The sequence below is a fragment of the Myxocyprinus asiaticus genome, chromosome 9, assembly GCF_019703515.2.
Source record: "Myxocyprinus asiaticus isolate MX2 ecotype Aquarium Trade chromosome 9, UBuf_Myxa_2, whole genome shotgun sequence".
Lineage (NCBI taxonomy): Eukaryota > Metazoa > Chordata > Actinopteri > Cypriniformes > Catostomidae > Myxocyprinus > Myxocyprinus asiaticus.
Genome location: NC_059352.1, coordinates 23,590,645 through 23,607,979, shown reverse-complemented (window position 1 = coordinate 23,607,979; position 17,335 = coordinate 23,590,645). Strand labels below are relative to the sequence as shown.

The window sequence follows — 17,335 nt, the reverse complement described above, 5'->3', positions numbered from 1 at the left end:
TAGACAGAATGTTAGCCTCACTCACCATTCACTTTCATTGTATGGATAAAAAAAAAAAAAAAAAAAAAAAAAAAAAGTAGCGATAAACGTGAATAGTGATTGAGCCTAACATTCTGCCTAACATCTTTTGTGTTCTATGGAAGTCTTATGGTTTAAAAACAACATGAGGTTGAGTAAATGATGACAGAATTTTAATTTTTGGGTAAACTATCCCTTTAAAAATCTGTCCTTGCATGATGCAAAATTACATGGGAGTCAGTCCTAACGGAGTCATCTGAGCTCTGCCTGTAAGCCAGTAATTATCCCTAAACACATCCTAAACCATCCTAACACCTATAGTATTTACAATGAAGGAGTTTATTCCATATATCTACCATTTGTGAAATATTCCATGTTGTCTAGAAAAGTTATTTTGCACTCTTTTGTATATAACATGAAAATGAAGGCACTTCCCTACCAATATAGATGTGATAACTTCATAATTTGACTTGTAATGTATTAAAGTGCACTTACTCTCTGTGTGAATCTCAGAGGCAGGTTCTGATGGTGCTCTATCAGGAGTGGTTCCGTGTGTCCAGTCAGAAGGACTCAGAGGCTGATACAGTCACTCTGTACCTGAGGGAAGTTGGTTTCCACACACCCACTCTTCTGCGCTACATAGTGAACCTGGCTGATGGTAATGGCAACATGGCACTGCACTACAGTGTGTCCCATTCCAACTTCTCTGTGGTCAAGCTGCTATTAGACACAGGTAAGAGACAAACATGTACATACCTCATGCAAGATGAACCTGAGAAATATAAGGATTTGTTATCAACAGTTTAAAGTTGTTTTTTAAAATAGTGGTTGTCCAATGTGGGGTTTTAAACAACAATGTCAACAATGTCAATATCTAGAAAGCAAGTTGGCCGATGGATGATATATCAGGGATAATGTACAGTCAGTCTGTCATTATCGCAAAATAAACCTCAATTGGGTGATCAGGACCCCCATGCAAAGTGGAGGGATCTTGTATCATCCTGAAGGGGTTTATTTTGTGATAATAACCGACTGACTGCACATTATCCCACTCATTACAAGACTACTTACCAAATAAATAAATAAATGGACATGAAATATTGATTTGAGTTATTTTATGTGCGAAGGAAGAGGCTGTGGAGTGCTATGAGATAGATGAAACTAGCGCATTGTAGGAGACTGGTTTCTATGTGCAATGGTCAAATATATTCTATAGTGGTCATTATACAAAAATATTTGACCAATCAAAATGGTGTAACCAATCAGAATCAAAGTTGACCAATCAGAATCAAGTATTCCAGAGAGACTGGATGTAAAGACTGTAATCAAATGTTAATATATTTAATAAAATGTAGTGACAGCAAATAAGATGTCCACAAGATTACTGAAATTACAGACAATATGTACTTAAAATGTATTTTAAAAATGTGCTGTAGTCCATTGGACAGGTTGTAATTAGTTTGGAACTGATAAAAGGGGAAACTAACACTTCGGCCAAACAGACATGATTATCAGCCCATGCCAATAATCTCAAAAAAGACTATATCTGCCAATACTTGTGCTGGTTGATATATCGGTCCATCGCTAATTTAAAGTTCTTGTTTAAATTAATGTTGATTTGATTTACATTTGCAGCTGCAATTTCCACTCTTATCATACATGGACAATACATTTTTGTATCTCATTAATATGTCTATTGTTTATCATGGAAGCTGATGGTCTTTAGATCTTTCCCTTTCTCACTTCAAACCCTTGAATATTTCAAAATGCTTTTTAATTCTATTATTCAGGGCTGTGTGAGGTGGATCACCAGAACAAGGCGGGCTACACTGCTATAATGTTGGCAGCTCTTACTGCGGCAGAGAGCTCTGAGGACATGGAAGTGGCTCAGCAGCTACTGAGAATGGGCAATATCAATGCACGAGCCAGCCAGGTACACACAGCAAGACAGCATATCATCCTGTACTGCTACAACATGTAACAATGTTATGCATTTACTTAGCAGACAGAATATTATTGTAAACAGTCTCAAAACTAAATACTGTATTACATAACTAAAAGTATGTGGAGGGCCCTTTTAATTAAATGGTTTACCTATTTCTGCTACAGCCATCACTAAAAGGTGCATTCAATCAAGCATATTACCATGCAATCTCCTAAAAAAAACTTTTTATTATTAGAATGGGGCATACCATTGAGCTCAGTGGCTATAAACGTGGAGCTGTCATAGAATACCACCAGTAAAATGGTGTACCGAGTCTGGTGTGGAAGAACTTGACTGGCCCCTTGACTGATCTGAACCCCACTGAACAACTTTGGGATGAATTGGAATGCCGAATCAGGCTCCATTATCAAAAATCAGTGCCTGATCTTACTGATGCTCATTTATCTGAATGGGAGCAAATTTCCCAGAAGAGTGAAAGCTGTTTTAGCATCAGTACCAATGGTTGTGAAATTAAAGCTGAAGTGTGTAACTTCTGCAAGTAAGCCATGCGTAGGGTGATTCCCTTGAAATCACTAAACACGGTGGGCTCTATTGTTGTGATCACACTAGGCACAGCGCAATGCAAAGCACAACGACCGAACACGTCTTATAGAATTTCTGTGAGAGCGTTAATTCAAAGTGAAATTTCCGTGTCACTGTCATAGAAATATGCCTGTCTGTTTACATTTTTATATCAGTATATTTTAGAGTAGTATTTCTACAAATTATTACAATTAAGATAACTGTATACTGTGACTTCACAGTGAACAGGACCAATAAATTACTGTAATATAGCAGTGCTGTGTTGTAGAATCAAAATTATCATCTGTATTTTTTTTATCTACAGTGTTTGTTAATTGTCACCATCTTTGAGTTTTGTATGCTAAGTGTTGATATCTTGCATGCCTGACTGACAACTCAAGATAAAAAGTTAATGAGCGATCAAACCAACCATATTATAGCCTTGCTTGCAAACATCCCTTCCTTATTGTTTTATTTAAACTCAAATGTTGTAGTTTATACATCATAGGCCAACATAAAGTCAGCCATAAAATTTACTATTTTCTCCATACATTATAGTACAATAAATTGTGTTCTTAAACACAATTGCATCAACTGGGAGAAATTTAATTAGAAATACATAAGAGAAGGTCCCATCCAAAGGGAACACTAAACATCATAATGGTGACTTCAAACGAAACACAATTTTCCCATAATGCAGTGCAATATTCAAATTTATTTATTTTCACAGTAATTTGTTGTGTTGTGACAGAAAATGGAAAGGCCAGGTGATGTAAATTTCAAATCTTTATACATACTCTGACTCCTCAAATCTTGTCCCAACAATCAGCAGCAGCATGGGCTCCTCTAAGCAGCTGCCTAGCACTCTGAAAATTAAAATAACTGATGCCCACAAAGCAGGAGAATGCTATAAGAAGATAGCAAAGCGTTTTCAGGTAGCTGTTTCCTCAGTTCGTATTGTAATTAAGAAATGGCAGTTAACAGGAATGGTGGAGTTCAAGTTGAGGTCTGGAAGACCAAGAAAACTTTCAGAGAGAACTCCTCATAGGATTTCTAGAAAGGCAAATCAAAACCCCTGTTTGACTGCAAAAGACCTTAAGGAAGATTTAGCAGACTCTGGAGTTCAGAGACTGCTCACAGAGTTCTACTGTGCAGCGACACCTGCACAAATATGACCTTCATGGAAGAGTCATGAGAAGAAAACCTTTCCTGCATCCTCACCACAAATTTCAGCGTCAGAAGTTTGCAAATGAACATCTAAACAAGCCTGATGCATTTTGGAAGCAAGTCCTGCAGACTGATGAAGTTAAAATATAACTTTTTGGCCGCAATGAGCAAAGGTATGTTTGGAGAAAAACGGTGCAGAATTTCATGAAAAGAACACCTCTCCAACTGTTAAGCACGGGGGTGGATTGATCATGCTTTGGGCTTGTGTTGATGCCAGTGGCACAGGGGAACATTTCACTGGTAGAGGAAAGAATGGATTAAACTAAAAACCAGCAAATTCTGGAAGCAAACATCACACCATCTGTAAAAAAGCTGAAGATGAAAAGAGGATTGCTTCTACAACAGGATAATGATCCTATACACACTTCAAAATCCACAATGGACTACCTCAAGAGGTGCAAGCTGAAGGTTCTGGCATGGCCCTCACAGTCCCCTGACCTAAACATCATCGAAAATCTCTGGATAGACCTCAAAAGAGCAGTGCATGCAAGACGGCCCAAGAATCTCACAGAACTAGAAGGCTTTTGCAAGGAAGAATGAGCGAAAATCCCCCAAACAAAAATTGAAAGACACTTAGCTGGCTACAAAAAGCTTTTACAAGCTGTGATACTTGCCAGGGGGTGTTACTAAGTACTGACCATGCAGGGCGCCCAAACTTTTGCTTCGGGCCCTTTTCCTTTTTTGTTATTTTGAAACTGTAAAAGATGAATATTAAAAAGTAAAATTGCTTAAATATGAAAGAAATGTGTCATCTTTAACTTTAAGCCTTTTGGAAATCAGGCCATCTTTTGCTCACTTAGCTATTCACAGCAACAGAAATTTTGATCAGGGGTGCCCAAACTTCTGCATGCCACTGTATATATATTAATGTATATAATACATATAATATACACTGTAAAATAATTATAAGGGATAATCCAAGGGTAATTATGCGTTAAATTATTTAAAGCACGACGTGGAGGCGAAGCTGAGGGTGGTTTCCTACGCGAAGTGCATAAAAATCATTTAACGCACACCTAGCCGTGAATTATCCTGCTTATACCATGGGCACTTGCCAGCAGTGGTTGATTAAAGCTGTTATTATCAACTGATCGCTAGATCTAGAGTTCTGCGGTTCTAAATCTGACACAGAGATAAAATAGTGCAATAATAATACATTTATTTGAATAATTTAAATAAAAAGCTGTACGAATAATTTGATTTTTATTTTGTTTTTGTTTTGTTTTTTTAGAGTCCATTCTATAATTGCACAATCCTGAAATAATAGTAGCCACAGAATGTAGAAGGGTTGGCACTCCAAAGAACCTGTAATATTTAATATTTATTCTTTTTCATTTTCACATAAATGAAGACAAACTGGCACTGCTGACATGACAGTTGTAGAGGGAAAAACCATCCAAAACGCTCTGAAACTTTTAGACTCTGACCCCGTAGACATCCATTAAGGCTGCACGATTGATTGAATTAAGAATAAAATGAGATATGGATTTTCGCGGCGACAAAACCTTAAAAGTCTGCATTCAGCGCTTCAGTCAGCAATGCATGATCAAGTGGCACCCTCTTGCAGGTGTGTGCTGAGCAGCGCAGCAACCTTTTTTTTTTAACATTTAGATGTTTATCATATTACAATTCAAATTGTCTTACTGGACAGCAAAAGACACATTTTATAGGTCCTGGTTTCCTTCTCTCCCCCGCCATGCAAAACATAGCTAAATGTCAAACCATATTCATTTTAAAATGTCATTTTAGAAAATCCTTTCTTTTTTTTCTTCTTTTTTTTCAAGAATTGAAAAATAAAATTCTATTTAAAAATTCATTAGTTTGAGTTTGCAACACAGCACAACTAGAAACAATCAATGGGTTCTGACTCAGTACTACTGAATGCCTTCTAAAGAGACTAAATGTGCTTGTGTGCAGCAGTGAGTTATTATTTAATATTGAAATTCTTCTGTTAATGGTGTAAGGGATTTGTTTTGTAAAAAAATTCAAAGAGAGGTTGAATGAGATTTTTTATTTTCTTTCATTTCTCTCCACCAGTCAGGGCAAACAGCACTGATGCTTGCAGTTAGTCATGGCCGGACAGTGATGGTTCAGGTTCTTCTGGAATGCGGGGCTGATGTGAATATACAGGACCGGGATGGATCCACTGCCCTGATGTGTACCTGTGAGCACGGCCATACTGAAATAGCCAAAATGCTGCTGGAGAGACAAGACTGTGACACATCACTCACAGATAAGGTAAGAGACACATTGATCTTAAACCTATAAAAATTCTGTCATCAATTACTCACCCTCATCTCATTCCAAACCTGTATGACACAAAACACAACTGTGTTCTGTAGAACACAAAAGGAGTTTTTAGGCAGAATGTTAGGGCGTCACACCTGGCTCATTTGGAGCATTTGTTTCGGAACCTGGCACGTTTTCTCCCTTGGTTCGGTTCATTTAGGCATAAATGAACATGGCAATCACACTCGGATCCACACCAAAACATTCAGTCCGAGACTGCTTGAATGAGGTGGTCTCGGACCGATTGCAAACGAACTCTGGAGCAGTTCGCTTGTGGTGAGAATGCAAACCGACCCAACGGACCAATGAACCAAGCAATATCCCTATAAAAACTATGAAAATAACTGAGGGATCTTTGGAGAAGACATCTGTAGATCAGCACTTCTCTGTAATTCATCATCAAAACGTGGATATAGCCTTTTGGCAACTATATCAGATATAATTGCACATTTAAAATAGGAGCTGTTTTATTATTACTGAGGTAATTTTACTAGGATCGTTTCTCTCTTTTGGATAGTGGCAGAACACTGGTAGGATGGCATTAGCAACTTTTTGACAAATATTATTTTTTTTTACGCAGCTTTACTCCGCTGTTTGTGTGTGTGTGTGTGTGCATGTACATGCGAGAGAGAGAGTGAGAACTCTGTGAGAACAGGCACATTTCAATGGAGAAATAATGCCAAAGCAACTAATGATGGATAAAAATAACCATGACTGGCGACACTTCAAAATTCTAAAAAATGTGTAACGGTTGACACATTTTTTACAGGCATATAATTTTAACCGGTATATCAATACCGGATGAGCTTAATCCTGGAACAGCGAACAAACATAGTGACCAATAAGGGGACAGTTTGCTCACATGTGACTTTTATTGACATAGTTTTGGACATTGTAACAATTTAGTCCCCATTTCAGAACAAAGCAAATGGTCTGCTGGTCTGAAAATGCCCTTAGGGACTGGCAGCCCAGGAAAAAAGAAAAAAGATGCAAAGAAAGTGAATGGTGACTGAGGCTAACATTCTGCCTTACATCTCCTTTTTTTGTGTCCCAAGTTAGAAAGAAAATCATATTGGTATGGAATAACATGAGAGTAAGTAAATGATTACTGAACTTTTGGGGTGAACTATCACTTTAAGTCACTCTTAAAGGATAGTATGTATGAATTTCATTGCATTAGGTCACAAAATATTAGTGTCCAAATACTTTGGGGCTACTATATGCATATATGCATATACTATTTGATAAGTTTACACTGCTATCTGGATGTTTGGTACTCATTCTCATTTCTCTGTTTCACTTTTTTCATATAGTTGCTACTGAAATGTGTGTGAAACTTAAGAGTGAGATCTAAGGTTAATTCTTATTGGTCAGTCAGCACCCAAAGTAGGTGCACATGATAGTGATGCAACTATAAGCCTTTTAAACTATCGGACTGAGCAGTTTTGAGCATGGACCTGTGTTGTGCCGAAATCTGACTCGCCGCCAGATTCGTACTCCTCGCTGCCTGACTGGTCCCATCCCTAAAGCCCACCCCTGACCATAATAGGGACTCACTGTCCCCTATCCCTAAAGGCCACCCCTACACCTACCCCTAAACATAACCACACTGAAACTCTACATATTGATCTGGGTACAATACGTTGTACAGTATGTTGTGGTTTTGCACTATGTAGTTGTATTCCACTCACCCAGTTGCTGTCTTCCCCCTGTGTTTAAGTGTTTGGTATCCTGTGGTATATGTTTGTCCTACGTTGTTTGCCTTACCTGTGCCCATGACATCATCACCCCATGACACCAGGAAGTGGTGATGTGGCACATATTCACAGACAGTTTAAAAGTAAGTAACAGCAGCTACTTCCAGAGAGAAATCAGGTTATCAAGAAGGAGGATAATGTTGTTACGCACAGTATTGCTAGCAAGGTCTAATTTGGACTTATGCCTGTCGTGACTCGTGACCTGTATGGATTATATCATTTAACCTGTGGATTATCGATTTCGTTGAACTAGGCGAAGACCATTGCATGGTCAGGTATATTGACATATATACTGTAGATGACATCATTGTCTACTCAAAGACCCCAGAGCAGCACTCCAAGGACCTCAGCACCATCTTCCAAAGACTTGACCAAGCCAACCTCACCCTCAACATGAACAAGTACCACTTCTTTAAAAAAGAGTAAAGTTCCAGGGGCATATCATCTCAGGCCAAGGAGTGGAAGTCGACACGTCCAAGACAGCAGTAATCCAGGAGTACCCTGAACCGACGTAGGTAAAGTCTCTCCAGTGCTTTCTTGGCTGGCAGGATGGTACCTAAGTTCATCCCCAGTTTCGCTGACCTGGCTGCTCCACTCAACAACCTAAAAAGGAAGAGAGTCCAATGGAAATGGACAGCTGAGTGTCAGGCAGGATTCTAAGCACTCAAAGGGGCACTACAGAAACCACCTGTACTGTACCAAACCTCTCTCTGCACTTTCAGGTCCACACTGATGCCAGTGACCTGGGACTGGGGGCCATATTGACCCAACAGATGGACCAAGGAGAGTGAGTCATAATCTATGCACCTAGAGTGATGAAAGGGGCCAAGCTAAACTACTCCACATCAGAAAAGGAGTGTTTGACAGTAGTCTGGGCTGTGGCAAAATTGAGGCACTTCCTTGAAGGAGTGGATTTTGAGGTCTACACAGACCATGCTGCATTATCCTGTTCATTTAACTGTCTAGTTAACAAGGTGGACACTCAGCCTCCAACAGTTTAACCAGACCAACCTACCTCACACCTTGGCCAAAATTGCTCTAGCCCAAGCACAAGACCAAGAGCTGAAACATCTATCCACCAAGAATCAGGACCGTAATTCCATAACACCTAGGATCACTTTGGAAGGTCACCAGGGTGTGTTATACAGAAGACTGCTGCTCCGGGACAAAGGTGAAAAGTTCCAGCTGGTGGTGCCTTGGACCTTGTTACCAGACTCCCTTCACTACTTCCACAATAATCCATTAGGAGGACACCTAGGAAGGCTAAAGACCTTACTAAATATATTGGATGTATCTTGGTGGCCTTCCGTGAGGAAATACGTGTGGGAGTATGTGAAGCGTTGTACCACCTGTCAGCAGAATCAGGCCGAGAACACTAAGCCTGCCAGTTTGATGCAGTCAACCGAAGTACCGGAGCCTGGGCATACCCTGGGAATCGATCTGATGGGACCGTTCCCGTCCAGCCATAATCGCAACTCGTATCTACGTGTCATAGTCGACTATTACACCAAGTGGGTGGAGCTATTCCCTATGAAAGACAGCAGGACACCCAAGATCGTGAAGATCCTATGGGAGGAAATCTTTATCTGCTGGGGGAGTCCCCAAATACCTGATTTCTGATCAGGGACCCCAATTCACGTCTGAGATCCTGAAGGCCACCTGCTAGAATTGGGGCATAACACAGAAATTGACGACAAGCTACCATCCACAGACCAATCTGATGGAGAGAGTCAACAGGACACTGAAGGTGATGATTGCCTTTTACATCAGTGATAAGCATGAAACGTGGGATGAACATGGGTGTCTATGTAACATTCAGTGCATCCGGAAAGTATTCACAGCGCTTCACTTTTTCCACATTTTGTTATGTTACAGCCTTATTCCAAATTAAATTCATTATTTTCCTCAAAATTCTACAAACAATACCCCATAATGACAATGTGAAAGAAGTTTGTTTGAAATCTTTGCAAATTTATTAAAAAGAAAAAACGAAAAAAAAAAAAAAAAAATCACATGTACATAAGTATTCACAGCCTTTGCTCAATAATTTGTTGAAGCACCTTTGGCACCAATTACAGCCTCAAGTCTTTTTGAGTATGATGCTACAAGCTTGGCACTCCTATTTTTGGGCAGTTTCTTCCATTCTTCTTTGCAGGACCTCTCAAGCTCCATCAGGTTGGATGGGGAGTGTCGGTGCACAGCCATTTTCAGATCTCTCCAGAGATGTTCAATCGGGTTCAAGTCTGGGCTCTGGCTGGGCCACTCAAGGACATTCACAGAGTTGTCTCGCCGCCACTCCTTTGTTATCTTGGCTGTGTGCTTAGGGTCGTTGTCCTGTTGGAAGATGAACCTTCGCCCCAGTCTGAGGTCCAGAGCGCTCTGGAGCAGGTTTTCATCAAGGATGTCTCTGTACATTGCTGCATTCATCTTTCCCTAGATCCTGACTAGTCTCCCAGTTCCTGCCGCTGCAAAACATCCCCACATCATGATGCTGCCACCACCATGCTTCACTGTAGGGATGGTATTGGCCAGGTGATGAGCTGTGCCTGGTTTCCTTCAGACATGACACTTGCCATTCAGGCCAATGAGTTCAATCTTTGTTTCATCAGACCAGAGAATTTTGTTTCTCATGGTCTGAGAGTCCTTCAGGTGCCTTTTGGCAAACTCCAGGCGGGCTGTCATGTGCCTTTTACTGAGGAGTGGCTTCCATTCCTTGGACTTCATGGCTTGGTTTGTGCTCTGACATGTACTGTTAACTGTGGGACCTTATATAGACAGGTGTGTGCCTTTCCAAATCGTGTCCAATCAACTGAATTTACCACAGGTGGACTCCAATCAAGTTGTAGAAACATCTCAAGGATGATCAGTGGAAACAGGATGCACCTGAGCTCAATTTTGAGTGTCATGGCAAAGGCTGTGAATACTTATGTACATATGGTTTTTTTTCCCCCGTTTTTTATTTTTGATAAATTTGCAAAGATTTCAAACAAACTTCTTTCACGTTGTCATTATGGGGTATTGTTTGTAGAATTTTGAGGAAAATAATGAATTTAATAAATTTTGGAATAAGGCTGTAACATAAAAGAAATGTGGAAAAAGTGAAGCGCTGTGAATACTTTCTGGATGCACTGTACATAGTGATCTGGGTGCAATACATTGTATGTTGTGGTTTTGCACTATGTAGTTGTATTCCACTCACCCAGTTGCTGTCTTTCCCCTGTGTTTAATTGTTTGGTATCCTGTGGTATATGTTTATCCTATATTGTTTGCCATACCTGTGCCCATGTCATCATAACCTCACGACACCAGGAAGTGGTGATGTGGCACACATTCAGAGACTGTTTAAAAGGAAGTAGCAGCAGCTACTTCCAGAGAGCAATCAGGTTATCGAGAAGGGGATAATGTTCTTACACACAGTTTTGCTAGCAAGCTCTAATTTGGATTAATGTCTGTCGTGACCTGGATTTCGTTGAACTTGGTTAAGACCATTGCACGGTTGGATATATTCACATTGAGGATCGGATTATTCCCAGTAGCTCATTGGAACATCGCTCCCAGGACCAGTTTACTTAGGGTGACCATACGTCCTCTTTTTCCTGGACATGTCCTCTTTATCTGACCTTAAAAAAGCATCCGGCCGGGATTTCTAAATTTGCGAAAATATCCGGGACTGTTTTGAAAAAGTGTCCTCTTTTTGGAAAACCAGAATATGGTCACCCTAGTTTACTGGTGAGATCGATTCCATATTGACAGAAATATATGTACATATTATAAATGGACTCCCGAAGCGAGAAATCGTTCATAGTATCTTAGTGAGAGACGAAGACTCATGAGTGGGTTTTGATATTTCTATTGGGAGTGTGTTTATAATCTTGCTGTTGTTCACTTGTACATTTTAATAATACACAGTTTATTTACCCTTTACATTTGCGGTCTGTTTACTTTTATATTTATAATTTGTGTTTGTGGTGTCAGAGGTCCGAACTTTCTAATAGTGTAACCTCCACCTCTGGTGAGATCGTTACATCACTAGGGAGTCAAAAATCGGCACGACACCGGATCGGTTCCGCAACGAGAACCCTTCGGCCTGATGGTGGAAATGTGCCTACTGATGCAATGATGCTGAAAGTTGTTATTACTGTACAATTGACAGCTATAGATGAAAACTTGTTGAAGAAACATTTCTGAGAAAATATGAGACTTCAAACCACAACCAAAGAATCACATAAAGCTTGTGCAATGGGTTGTCCACACTATATTTCAGGGTAATGCAACACCGCCACCCGGTGGTAAAAATTATTTGCTAATTTTTATGTAGCCTTAAATGGGTTATTCACCTTTCACTAGTTTAGTTTTTCAATTTTAATCCTTTTTTTTTTTTTTTTTTTTTTTAAATAGTACATTTAAACTATTGTATTGTAGTTATTAAACAAAAATAAAAATAATAATAAAGCTGTACAAAAGTACAAAGCTCATTTGAAAAGTCCCCCTTTCTTTCATCTTTTTTTTTTTTTTTTTTTTTGGGTGTTGAAGACATCAAACTTAGAATGACTGTTCATGAAATAACAAAGTTTATTGGTTAAAACAGTAATTATTTAGAATTTTTAGTGTTTTCGATTGAATACAGGTAAAAAAAAAAAAAAAAAAAAGATTGTGCAAATCATTGATTTCTCTTTTTTGTTCTGTTTCTGTTTATGACATCTTTCATCTATCTCCCAGGATCCAAAATTTGAATCCATTCAAAAAGTCTTTTTAGTAAAGACTTTTTAGTTGCTGTTTGACTCAGAATGTTAGGCCAGACAGAATCTGCAGACAATTTTTTAAATTTTATTTTCTACGCTGATTTTTAAGAAAAGTCTGCAGAATTCTGTGGATGGGATATAAACAGACCAAAATGAATCAAATGTACCTGAGAGTACACTTTTTAGTAGCTAAAAGCATCATGAATTTAGCCAAAATATTTAAGTGATGGGAAATGCGTAGAACTTCTATGAATGACAGATGTCGCAATTCTGCGGAAATCTGAAGAGTTTTCTGTGGATATCTGCGTGCACAGATTCCATCTGGCCCATAACAACATTTGATCAAGTGAGATGTTTAATGCCATTTTATTCTAAATTCCACATACATACAGTGCATCCGGAAAGTATTCACAGCGCTTCACTTTTTCCACATTTTGTTGTTACAATCTTATTCCAAAATGGATTAAATTCATTATTTTCCTCAAAATTCTACAAACAATACCCCATAATGACAACGTGAAAGAAGTTTGTTTGAAATATTTGCAAATTTATTAAAAATAAAAAAACGAATAAATAAATAAATAAATCATATGTACACAAGTATTCACAGCCTTTGCTCAATACTTTGTTGAAGCACCTTTGGCACCAATTACAGCCTCAAGTCTTTTTGAGTATGATGCTACAAGCTTGGCACACCTATTTTTGGGCAGTTTCTCCCACTCTTCTTTGCAGGACCTCTCAAGCTCCATCAGGTTGGATGGGGAGCGTCGGTGCACAGCCATTTTCAGATCTCTCCAGAGATGTTCAATCGGGTTCAAGTCTGGGCTCTGGCTGGGCCACTCAAGGACATTCACAGAGTTGTCCCGTAGCCACTTCTTTGTTATCTTGGCTGTGTGCTTAGGGTTGTTGTCCTGTTGGAAGATGAACCTTCACCCCAGTCTGAGGTCCAGAGCACTCTGGAGCAGGTTTTCATCAAGGATGTCTCTGTACATTGTTGCATTCATCTTTCCCTCGATCCTGACTAGTCTCCCAGTTCCTGCCGCTGCAAAACATCCCCACAGCATGATGCTGCCACCACCATGCTTCACTGTAGGGATGGTATTGGCCAGGTGATGAGCGGTGCCTAGTTTCCTCCAGACATGACGCTGGCCATTCAGGCCAATGAGTTCAATCTTTGTTTCATCAGACCAGAGAATTTTGTTTCTCATGGTCTGAGAGTCCTTCAGGTGCCTTTTGGCAAACTCCAGGCGGGCTGTCATGTGCCTTTTACTGAGGAGTGGCTTCCGTCTGGCCACTCTACCATACAGGCCTGATTGGTGGAGTGCTGCAGAGATGGTTGTTCTTCTGGAAGGTTCTCCTCTCTCCACAGAGAAACACTGGAACTCTGTCAGAGTGACCATCGGGTTCTTGGTCACCTCCCTGACTAAGGCCCCTCTCCCCCGATTGCTCAGTCGGCCGGGCGGCCAGCTCTAGGAAGAGTCATGGTGGTTCCAAACTTCTTCCATTTACAGATGATGAGGCCACTGTGCTCATTGGGACCTTCAAAGCTGCAGAAATTTTTCTGTACCCTTCCCCAGATCTGTGCCTCGATACAATCCTGTCTCGGAGGTCTACAGACAATTCCTTGGACTTCATGGCTTGGTTTGTGCTCTGACATGCACTGTTAACTGTGGGACCTTATGTAGACAGGTGTGTGCCTTTCCAAATCATGTCCAATAAACTGAATTTACCACAGGTGGACTCCAATCAAGTTGTAGAAACATCTCAAGGATGATCAGTGGAAACAGGATGCACCTGAGCTCAATTTTGAGTGTCATGGCAAAGGCTGTGAAGACTTATGTACATGTGTTTTTTTCCCGTTTTTTATTTTTAATAAATTTGAAAAGATTTCAAATAAACTTCTTTCACGTTGTCATTATGGGGTATTGTTTGTAGAATTTTGAGGAAAATAATGAATTTAATCCATTTTGGAATAAGGCTGTAACATAACAAAATGTGGAAAAAGTGAAGTGCTGTGAATACTTTCCGGATGCACTGTATACATTTTACATCCTTACCCCTGTCACTCTCTCTTGTAGGATGGACATACAGCTTTGTCAGTAGCCATGAAGTTTTCCCACTCTGAGATAGTTGACCTTCTGAATGTTCATGCTGATCCAACCGCTGTCACAGATCCTACAGCTCCACTCTGAGTCCAAAGGCCTTGTCTTCATCCTCAACTGGCTCTGCCACATTTATCTTTCTACTGCCTCAAACAGACTCTACTGGGCAGCTCAACAGTCAACAATATCGAGACAGCACTTGCCAGAAATTTGCAGATTCTCTACCTAACAACAAATGGCCAATCAGAAATGACCTTCTGTACGCTAAGCAAATATGCCATTTTATAAAAAAGGCCATGGAGGGTGGGCTTGCCTAAACTTCACATAAGGTCCTCATTTGTCCTGAAGCACAGCTGCTGTAGCTATTTTCAAAATGTTACATTTGCGTTGATCAGTCATGGTACATTGTTACATGTTTTGGCCTTCTATTTTCAGGTAATGTGACTATATTTTTGCGATGAAGAATAACCTATGAATGTTATCAAAGTAATTATCAGATGCACACTATATTTATTTATCTTTTTTATTGCACTTTTCTGTAACATTTCCCCCTGGGATGTATGTAAGGCCTGACTCAGTATAGCCTGATGTGTCCTATGTGAGAGTTATTGTGTCAGGCCCAGTACAGAACCGTTCCAGGGAAATTAGTTTTATAGTTGCATAGTTACAGTATGTTGCCAGTATGTCTCCCGTCATACTGTAGTATCTGTACATCTCAGCAGAGAGCGAGGGACTGATAAGAAAAAACCTGAGAGGTGATTTAGAAAGCTTTAGTATGATGTTCTATGAAATGTTTGAAGCACTTAAATGCTGGTCAATGAAACTCGTGAACTATGTGTTAATATACCAACATTGTTCCCTTCAACTGAATAGTTTAGAATGAATCTTTATGACTGACATAATTTATTTTATCCATTATCATTTATTCTATGTCAAAGTTTACAGTATACTCTAACCGGCTGCAATATTAGCTCTTACTACATTATAACTTGCCATTTTGCAAACTGAATATAAGTTTCCAAGACACAAATTAAAGCAGCACATAATAATGGGCTAGACTGTTGTCACATTCTCTGTACGTTGTGCCTGCTTGAAATTAAGGTGTCAAACTTTGTGATGAAGATATATGTTTAATGACAAATCAATAAGTCAGCCGAACAAAATATTAATTTATATATGTGTACTGTGCAACAGTATCTTGTGGGAGGTGCTGTGAACTAATACCCTAAAATGTAATGACTTTATTTACAATTCTATATTTTTGAGTATATAGAAGTATATGCATGGATAAAATATACATTTTATAAAAACATGCATTTCGTATTTGTTTCTTCTGTGTGGTCTGATGGCCTTTGACTTTAACAGCAAAATATATGGGAAGCCTTTTCTTCTTCCTTTAAAATAAAGGTAAGCCTGTCAACAGAATTTTGCTATCCTAACTGTGCATTATACATGGTTAGTTGGTTGCACATTAACACTAACAACACCACGATAAGCTGTGCTGTCACTAGAAAACTTTATATACCGCAAACTGTTACATTAATACCATGATGTATGCCTTTTCATTCTTTCAATTGAAAGAATTCATCCACTGTTTGGTATTTCTTTGTCCCTTGTTGATTAAACAGACATGACAGTACAACGATAAAACCTGATAGTCTGTCATTAGACCAGAAAGAATACTGACACAGATTCCGTTCATTGAAAGTTAAACCTCTTTTCTACTATGCATCATGAAAGGACAGCTAAATATTGATTATTATGTTCTACTATTGCTAGTTTACTAATCCTTTTCTTTATGAGCTATTTACCCAAATCACTGCTTGTTGGTGGAGAGACCTTCCCAACTCTATCTGTGAAGCAGATTCCCTTGCTGTCTTTTCTGATGCAGTTGAAACTTTGTAATGCAGCACTTTGTGTGCTGTCTCCTTAAGATGAATAGATTGTTGTATTCTTCCTCGTATGTCACTTTGATTAAAAGTGTCTGCTAAATGAATAAATGTAATGTCAGATGCCAAGTAGCAGAGTATAAAAGGGCCTTTTTCTATAAATGTGAAAAATATTTTCTACATCTTACAAATATATCCCTATTGGTGCATATTTTTTAGCTTCTCAAAATATATATTATTAAAAAATTTAAGATGTACAAATGTTCTGGGGTAGTTAATTATTATTAATCAGTACTTATGTAAATACACACTCACACTGACAAAGGGAAAAAAAGGTGATCGTATTCTACTCTTCACCCTAGCGTCACTTTGTTTTAAAAAGTGGTGGTGACAGTTTGGGGGACAGTTTATTTAACATAACTTTATAATAACAAAGATTGCATTTGTACACCAGTTGATTTATATCATGAGACTGGGGGACACATCTGTTTGCATTTTGGTTTACTATTAAATTGGAAAGGACCACCAGCTGTGAAACAGTCAAGTCATTTTTATTTGTATAGCGCTTTTTACAACACACATCATTTTGAAGCAGCTTTACAGAAAATTATGCTTTAACAGAAAAATAAGTTTTAATATCTGTAATGTCTTAGAGTCATAATTTTGTGGTTTGATAAAAAACATGATTGTAAATTGTGCCTTAAAATAAATAGTAAATAATATTTGTATTTAGACCCCCAGTGAGCAAGTTAAAGGCAACTGTGGCAAGGAACGCAAAACTCCATAAGATGTTGGTTAATGGAGA

At 39.0% G+C, this 17,335-nt stretch overlaps 1 protein-coding gene across 4 annotated transcripts in view; it reads left to right on the top strand.

Annotated features, from left to right (window-relative positions):
• The window catches only part of LOC127445811 (KN motif and ankyrin repeat domain-containing protein 4-like), a 110,401-nt gene extending 94,448 nt beyond the window's left edge, over positions 1–15,953 (top strand). For 3 of the 4 annotated variants that reach the window (XM_051706159.1, XM_051706158.1, XM_051706157.1), the window contains 4 exons: positions 532–751; positions 1,809–1,951; positions 5,789–5,989; positions 14,618–15,953. In XM_051706159.1, the coding sequence (XP_051562119.1) occupies positions 532–751; positions 1,809–1,951; positions 5,789–5,989; positions 14,618–14,731 (678 nt within the window). In that variant the 3' untranslated portion in view covers positions 14,732–15,953. Of the gene's footprint in view, positions 1–531; positions 752–1,808; positions 1,952–5,788; positions 5,990–8,050; positions 9,545–14,617 lie in introns of all 4 variants that reach the window. The other variant, XR_007898052.1, reaches the window with a different exon arrangement.
• The last annotated feature ends 1,382 nt before the right edge of the window (positions 15,954–17,335 follow it).